The sequence below is a fragment of the Otolemur garnettii genome, unplaced genomic scaffold, assembly GCF_000181295.1.
Source record: "Otolemur garnettii isolate 467f Iridium unplaced genomic scaffold, OtoGar3 scaffold00196, whole genome shotgun sequence".
NCBI classification, from domain to species: domain Eukaryota; kingdom Metazoa; phylum Chordata; class Mammalia; order Primates; family Galagidae; genus Otolemur; species Otolemur garnettii.
The window spans coordinates 2,525,988-2,534,977 of record NW_003852591.1 but is presented as its reverse complement, the minus strand read 5'-3'; the positions used below and the strand labels follow the sequence as shown (position 1 = coordinate 2,534,977).

Sequence of the window (8,990 nt, the reverse complement as noted above, 5' to 3'; positions counted from 1 at the left end):
GGCTGGATTTGAACCCGCCACCTTAGGTGTATGTGGCTGGCGCCTTAGCCACTTGAGCCACAGGCGCCAAGCCGAATCTCGCTATGTTGCCCTTGGTAGAGCACCCTGGTGTCACAGCTCACAGTAACCTCAAACTCTTGGGCTTACACGATTTTTTTTTCCCTTTTTCTTTCGAGACAGAGCCTCAAGTTGTTGTCCTGGGTAGAGTGCTATGGCATCACGGCTCGTAGCAACCCAGCAACCTCCAACTCCTGGGCTCAAGTGATTCTCCTGCCTCCATCTCCCAAATAGCTGGGACCACAGGTGCCCGCCACAATGCTTGGCTATCTTTTATTTTTGGTTGTAGCTGTCATTGTTGTTTGGCGGGCCCAGGCTTGATTCGAACCTGCCAGCCCAGGGGTATGTGGCTAGTGCCTCAGCTGCTTTAGCCCCAGGCACCGAACCGGGCTTAAGTGATTCTGTTGCCTCAGTCTCCCAAAGTAGCTGGGACTTTAGGCACCCGCCACAACACCCAGCTATTTTTTGTTGCAGTTGTCATTGTTTAGCTGGCCTGGGCCTGGCTTGAACCTGCCAGCCTGCATGCATGTGACTGTGGGCACCGAGCCAATTTTAACTTTAAGAGGCATTGTCTTCGATCTGTCACCCAGGCTTCAGTGTGGTGGTGTGATCATAATACACTGCAGCATCGTCCTCCTGCCCTCAAGCAGTCATCCCACCTCAGCTTCCTGAGTAGCTGGGACTACAGGTGCATGCCACCATGCTTGGATAATTTTTAAATTTTTTGCAGAGTCAGGGTCTCACTATGTTGCCCATGCTGGTCTTGAACTCCTGGTTTAAGGGCTCCTTTCACCTTGGCCAAAGCACTGGAATTACAGGCATGAGCCACCTGGTCTCTTTCCCTATATTTCTCTAATTGCTTTTTTTTTTTTTTTTGGTTGTAGTTGTCATCGTTGTTTGGGAGCTGGATTTGAACCCACCCGCATTGCGGTATGTGGCTGGCACCCTAGCTGCTGAGCTACAGGCGCCGAGCCTCTCTAATTGCTTTTTATTAAACCGATAGACTCTTGAGACTCAGAAAGATGTTTTTTTCCTCTGGTGGCAGGAGGACACTTGATGTGAAGGTTTAGCACTCTTAGCTGAAGTAAACATAACCTATTTGGATCAGGAGCTTTGACCCCGGGGTTCTGTATTCTGAGACTAGGAGCTCTGAGCATCTTTCTTGAGCTCCAATCTGGGATTTCACTGGCTCCATGTTTTTTCCTTCCTGGCCTGGCTTTTTATAAGGACTTTTTTTTTTTTTTTTTGAGACAGGGCCTCAAGCTGTCGCCCTGGGTAGAGTGCCATGGCATCACAGCTCACAGCACCCTCCCCAAGTAGGTGGAATTACAGGTGCTGGCCATAACGCCTGGCCATCTTTTGGTTGTAGCTGTCATTTTTATTTGGCAGGCCTGGGCTGGATTCAAACCCACCAGCTCTCGTCTATGTGGCTGGCACCTTAGCTGCTTGAGCTACAGGCGCTGAGCCAATAAGGACTTTTTTATAAATTCTTTAAACTGTTAGCAGAGAAATTATGGGTGGATGAAGTTTAACAATTTTTTTTTTTTTCTCCGAGACAGAGTCTTGCTCTGTCATCCCAGGTAGGATATAGAGGCATCGTCATAGCTCACAGCAACCTCAAACTCCTGGCCTCAAGCAGTCTTCCTCCCTTAGCCTCCTGAGTAGCTGGAACAACAGGCACCCACTGCCATAGCCGGCCAATTTTTGTATTTTTTGTAGAGACAGAATCTTACTTTTGCTTACTAAATTGTTTTTTAAGTAATAACTTTATTGGGATATAATTCATATAACATAAAAATCACCTTTTAAAAGTATGTAATTCAGTGTTTTTAGTAATTTATAAACTTACATGTGTCTAACCCTTACCACTATCTAATTTGAGAACATTTTTATCCCTCCACATAGATACCCTATACCCATTAATGGCCTCTCCCTATTCCCGCCTCTTCTTAGCCTCTGGCAACCACTAATCTGTTTTCTGTCTTTATGAATTTACTTGTTCTGGATATTTATTTATTTTGATATAGAGTCTCACTATGTCACCTTCAGTAGTGTGCTGTGGTGTCACAGCTCATAGCAACCTCAAACTCTTGGACTTAAGTGATTGTCTTGCCTCAGTCTCCCAACTATCTGGGACTACAGGTACTTGCCACAATACCCGGCTATTTTGTTGTTGTTTTTTTTTGTCATTGTTGATTAGCAGCAGGCCTGAGCTGGGTTTGAACCTGCCAGCCTTGGTGCATGTGGCCGGTGCCCTAACCACTGAGCTATGGGTGCTGAGCCTGTTCTGGACTTTTATTAATAATATAAATGGAAACATACAGTAGGTAGCCTTATGTAGCTTCTTTCACTTCCCATGTTTTTAAGGTTCGTCCAAGTTCTAGCATGTATCAGAACTCTTTCCCCCTCCTTCCCCCAGAATTGTCGAGCAATTATTATTTGATACCCACTTACTTTCATTTCACAAAAATTTTTTTTTTGACAATTCTATCTATTTATTATTAGAGGGAAATTGTACTTTAGCCTCTCCACTTGATAATTGGGGGTCGGGTGGGTAGGAGGGTACAAACTGCTGCTTGTCCACTTCAGAAACATATTTGGCAGGTTGGATTACTAATAAAAAATACTTTGGAAATATAATACAGACTATTATAAATGCTGTAGTTATAACTGAAAAGCATTTTAATATCTTTAGAATAATAGAAATATGGTATTTCATAGATTTTTCTCATTTTCCCAGTCAAAGATTAGGTAAATGAAATTACCTAACTACCATGAGTTTAAGGAAAATCTGCCATCATAGTTATTGTTCCCCACTGAAAGATTAACTGAAATGATAGAGAATATATTTTCTTTTTTTCTTTTGCAGTTTTTGGCCAGGGCTGGGTTTGAACCCACCACCTCCGGCATATGGGGCCAGCGCCTTACTCCTTTGAGCCACAAGCGCTGCCCCACAGAATATATTTTCCAACAGAATTCTTTCAGATGTATAATTCCTTCCAAATACTAGTCTCATTCATTTCTAACCAACTATAACAAGTATAGAAAAATATTATGATAATTAGTATAGTTTAAAAAAAAACAACATACTGGGTCAGTAGATATTACTTCAATCCAAGGCCCAGTATTTGCCAAGTCTTGCTGTAGCATTCCAACCCCTTGTGAAGTTTAGTCAGCAAGTAATTAGGAAGAGTGTAAGGGAGGAACTGATGCAGTCATGACCTGAAGCATAGAGGTAGTTAAGAATTTCTACTGGCTCGGCCCCTGTAGCTCAGCAGCTAGGGTGCCGGCCACATACACCAACCGGCATTGTTGAGTTCGAACCTGGCCCCGGCCTGTCAAACAACAGTGACAACTGTAATAAAAACATAGCCCAGCGTTGTGGCGAGCGCCTGTAGTCCCAGCTACTCAGGAGGCTGGAGGCAAGAGAATTGCTTAAGCCTAAGAGTTTGAGGTTACTGTGAGCTCTGACACCCTGGCACTCTACCCAGGGTGAGACTCTGTATCAAAAAGAAAAAAAAAAAAAGGAATTATTACTGAGTTAGGTCAAAGTAAGGATACATTTAAGAAATATCCTAAAGGTGAGAAAAATAAACACATAACAAAGTAAGGAGAAGTGGATTTATTGCTTTTTATAGCTGAATGGTATTAATATTTGAGGATCTGACTCTACTACATATTGTTCAGCTGTTCATCAGGTGATAGCTATTTGACTGTTGTAACAGATAATGCTCCTGTGAACATTCATGTACATGCAAGGTTTGCATGGACTGTGTTTACTGGAATTAGTCACATAGCAACTCCATGTGTGACTGCCAGGCTATTGTCTAGAGCGGCCGTGTGATTTTTGTTCTCACTGCCATTGTGAGCATTGCCATTTCTGTACATGCTTGCCATCATGTGTTCTCTTTTTGAGCACACGCATTTAGTGGATGTGAAATGGTATCTTGTGGGTTGATTTGCATTTTCTTAGTAATTAATGATGTTGAGCATCTTTTTGTGTGTTTATTGGTTGATTGCATATTTTCTTTTGGAGAAATGCCTATTCAGATTCTTTGCTTAGTTTTTATTATTTATTTATTTGTAGAGATAGAGTCTTACCTTATCGCCCTGGGTAGAGTGCCATGGTGTCACAGCTCACAGCAACCTCCAACTACTGGGCTTAGGTGATTCTCTTGCCTCAGCCTCCCAAGTAGCTGGGACTACAGGTGCAATGCCCAGCTATTGTTTTGTGGTTGTAGTTTGGCTGGGGCCAGGTTCAGACCTGCCACCCTGGGTATAATGGAGCCAGTGCCCTACCCAGTGAGCCAAAGGCACCACCCTCTTTGCTTTTTTTTTTTTTTTTTTTAGTAAAGACAGTTTTTTTTTTTTTTTTTTTTAAGAGACAGAGTCTCATTTTATGGCCCTCAGTAGAGTGCCATGGCATCACACAGCTCACCGCAACCCCCAGCTCTTGGGCTTAGGTGATTCTCTTGCCTAAGCCTCCCGAGTAGCTGGGAGTACAGGCACCTGCCACAACACTTGGCTGTTTTTTTTTTGTTGCAGTTTGGCCGGGGCTGGGTTTGAACCCGCCACCCTCAGGATATGAGGCCGGCACCCTACCCTTTGAGCCACAAGTGCTGCCCTTTGCTTATTTTTTAATTGGGTTACTTGACTTCATTGTTGAGTTACAAGGTTTCTTTACATTCTGAACACCTTATTAGATACTTGATTTACACTTACTTTCTTTGATTCTGTGGGTTGATTATTCATTGTCTTTATGATGTTCTTTGCAGCACAAAGTTTTAATTTTGATCTAGTTTCATTTATCTATTTTTTCTTTTTTTGATCTAGTTTCATTTCTTTTTTTTCAGACAGAGTCTCACTATGTCACCCTTGGTACAGTGCTGTGGCATCACAGCTCACAGCAACCTCAAATTCTTGGGCCCAGGTGATTCTCTTGCCTCAGCCTCCCAAGTAGCTGGGACTACAGGTGCCTGCCACAACGCCCAGCTATATTTTTGTTGCAGTTGTTTAGCTGGCCCGGGCTGGGTTCGAACTTGCCACCCTCGTTATATGAGGCTGGCACTGTAACCACTGTGCTGCGAGTGCCGAGCCGTTGTCTATTTTTTTCTTTTGCTTCTTGTGCTCTTGGTGTCATATCTAGGAAACTGTTGCCCAGTCCAAGGTCACAAAGATTAAACTTCCTTGTTTTCTTCTGAGAGTGTTATAGTTCTTACACTGACTGAGGCTTCAGAGGCTCCTGTGAACTGTTTGCTAAGGGTGGGGGATGGTGTGCTCTTAACCTGGAACTTCCTTTCCTTGTTATCTTGACAAGTTGAGCAAGGACCTTGAGCCTGGGAAGCACTTGTTCTTATAGGTGCTTTGGCTATTTTGTAGTTTCTATATTTCACTGTCTTTTTTTTTTTTTTTTTTTAAGGTAACGAATGAAGAGGACTTTATTAGAAAATTGGACTGCAAACCTGATCAGCATCTGAAGGTGGTTTCCATTTTTGGAAATACTGGTGATGGAAAGTCTCATACTCTCAACCACACTTTCTTTTATGGCCGTGAAGTCTTTAAAACCTCCCCTGCCCAGGAGTCGTGCACTGTGGGAGTGTGGGCAGCCTATGACCCAGTCCACAAAGTAGCAGTGATAGACACAGAAGGGCTCTTGGGGGCTACCGTGAATCTAAGCCAGAGAACACGTCTGCTACTTAAGGTTCTGGCCATCTCAGACCTGGTCATCTATCGAACTCATGCAGACCGGCTGCATAATGACCTCTTCAAATTCCTTGGGGATGCCTCAGAAGCTTATCTGAAGCACTTCACCAAGGAGCTCAAGGCTACCACTGCCCGCTGTGGCTTGGATGTCCCTTTATCCACCCTGGGCCCTGCAGTTATCATTTTCCATGAGACTGTACACACGCAACTACTGGGCTCTGGTGAGTAAATGGGCTACTGCATCACACATCACCTGGATACAAGGAGGCAGCCACTGTACCGCAGTAGCAATGTGGTGGTGGTAGATGGCCTAGAACATTTCTACCCAGGCAAGACATAAGGATTTTTGTTTGAAGAAGGACCAAATGATTAACCATGTGAAAATCTGCTTGTAGGTCAAGTAGGAAAATGTTTGAGAGTTGCAATTAGCTTTGGCTATATAGAGGTCCTTGGTGATCTGGGTAAAAGCTGTTTCTGTTAGATGGTGGGCATGAAGCTTAATCAAAGTAGGATAAAGAGAAAATAGGAAGCTGGCAGTAGTGGCATGCTTATAATTCTAGTTGCTTGAGAGGCTGAGGTGGGAGGATTGCTTGAGCCCAGGAGTTCAAGGCCAGCCTGGGCCTCATAGTGAAACCCCATCTCTAAGACATAAAAAAAAAAGAATTTGAAAGTAAATATAAAAGAGAATAGGAGGAGAAGAGTTAATATAGTGAGTATATTCAACTTCTTTAAAGAGTTCTGTAGAGTGAAGCAGAATAATGAAATCATAGCTGGAGGCTGATGTGGGATTTTTCCCTGTTTAAAATATAAGGTGTGAGATGCTACACATATTTGTGTACTGATGAGAGTGATTCATTAGAGAGGTAACAACACAGATGTGAACAAAGAGCAGGAACATTTGGAGTGACGCACTGGCAGAAGGGTTGGACCTTAGGACCATGGACAGTTCATTCAGGACAAAAGGAGAGAAAGTGGAGTATATGGACACAGTTGCGGGTAAGTGGGTGGCTGTGGTGGTGGTATAGTGTGTGTGGAAGTTCTTGCTTTATTGTTTACACATAAGAAGCAAGATCATCACCGAGGGAGCAGGTGCCCCAACAGTAATGACTTTTTAATTTTTTTTTTTTCTTTTTAAACCACTAGACCACCAGGGACACAATAGTAATTAGATGGTGGGGGGGGGGCAGTAGTGTTGGTCCCTAAAACACTCACCTGTTCATTTAGCCATCAAAGTTTATTGAGTGCACCTGTCATGTGCTGAGCACTAAGGCATATGCTGGAAAAAAAAATAATTCCTACCCTCGAATGCTCATAGTTTAGTCAGGAGACCATACAGCGTTCTCTTCTGTAGATGGAGGCACTGGAGCTGTGGGAATGTGGAGGAGGGACTACTACTCCTGAAGGGATCTAGGCAAGAGGCAGTGACATTTGAACTCTGAGAGTTGGCTAGAGGAAGGGAGGAAGATATTCTAGGAAAAGCAAACCCCTCGTGGTTTCAAGGAGCAAGTTGTGTTCAGAGAACTGTAGGTAGTTCTGCGGTAGCTTCCAAAATTCCATTCCTGCTCCCTTTGGTGCAGTCTCTGCATAGTATCCAGAGTGATCTTTTTAAAAGCTTAATTTATACTTTAGATTGTGGTATACTCCTGCTTACACCTGTCAGTGGCTTTTGGCTACATCAAAATAAAATCCAAACTCTTTTTTTTTTTTTTTTTTTTGAGACAGAGCCTTAAGCTAATGCCCTGGGTAGAGAGCTGCGGCATCACAGCTCACAGGAACCTCCAACTCCTGGGCTCAAGTGAGTCTCCTGCCTCAGCCTCCCAGGTAGCTGGGACCACAGGTGCCCGCCACAACGCCCAGCTATTTTTTGGCAGCAGCTGTCATTGTTTGGTGGGCCTGGGCTAGATTCGAACCCACCATCTTAGGTGTATGTGGCTGGCGCCTTAGCCACTTGAGCCACAGGTGCTGAGCCCAAACTCTTACATATGGCCTCTTGCTTCTAATTCCTGCCTAGGTCTTTGACTTGGTTCTCTAGTTATCCCCTTCATTCATTCTCTCCCTAACTACTGAACACTCCATTGTGCCAGTGTGTCTGGAGCATAGCTTGTGTAGAACATAGATAGCTCCGATTCAGTCTCAAGAATAACAAGGAGTCCCTGAAGGCTCTTAGGCAGAGTTATATGAAATACAACTATATATCCATATCTATATTTTCTTTCTTTCTTTCTTTCTTTTTTTCTTTTTTTTTTTGAGACACAGTCTCACTTTGTTGCCCTTGGTAGTGTGCCGTGGCATCATAGCTGATAGGAGCTTCAAATTGTTGGATTCAAGTGATCCTCTGGTCTCAGCCTCCCAAGTAGCTGGGACTACAGGCATCCACCACAGCATCTGGCTATTTTTAGAGATGACATCTCACTCTTGCTCAGGCTGGTCTGGAACTCCTGAGCTCAGGTAATCCACCCACCTCAGCCTCCTAGAGTGGTAGGATTACAGGCATGCTAGGATTACATCCACTCCTGGATTTATATCTATATTTTCAAAAGATTCCCTGGTAGCCTATTGCTGGTATGTGTGGAGGCTGAGAGGTCGAGGTGGGTGGATTGCTGGAGCAAGAGAAAGACCCTGTCTCTAAAAATAGCTAGCTGTTTCGGCAGGTACCTGTAAGTCCCAGCTACTTGGGAGGCTGAGGTAAGAAGCACTTTACCACCAAGGGTGACAAAGTAAGACTCTGTCTCAAAAAAGAAAAAAGAGGGAAGTGGTGGAAATTTAATCCAGACAGTGGCAGTAGGAGGATGGTGGACAGATTAGGCCATAAAGGAGACTGAATATGAAGAACCTGGGATCAGGTGATTCTGGTGGTACCAATTACTCATGACCTATAAGACGATGAGAAATCTATATGTTCCAGAATAGACTGGGCATGGTAGCTCACACCTGTAATCCTAGCACTTTGGGAGGCTGAGGGAGAAGGATTGCTTGAGGCCAGGAGTTTGAGACCAACCTGAGCAACATAGCAAGACCCTGTCTCTACCCCCCAAAAAGGTCCCAGAACTGCAGAAGAGATTCATTAGCAAGTACTTAAAGGTAAGAAGAGGTGAGAATGCCTCCTGTGATTAGTACTTTTATGCCACTTTGGATTTTTATAATGTTGGTGAGGGAAAGGTTTAATTACTAGTTCAGGATTTTGAAATAACCAGCCTCTCAAAAGTTATGCATATTATATATGTATATAT

General features: G+C 43.7%; 1 protein-coding gene across 2 annotated transcripts in view; it reads left to right on the top strand.

The window, feature by feature from the left end:
- Positions 1–8,990, top strand: part of ZFYVE1 (zinc finger FYVE-type containing 1) — a 67,094-nt gene that overhangs the window by 25,520 nt on the left and 32,584 nt on the right. For both annotated transcript variants that reach the window (XM_012812219.2, XM_023507650.1), the window contains one exon: positions 5,477–5,981. In XM_012812219.2, coding sequence (XP_012667673.1) covers positions 5,477–5,981 — 505 coding nt within the window. The remainder of the gene's footprint in view (positions 1–5,476; positions 5,982–8,990) is intronic.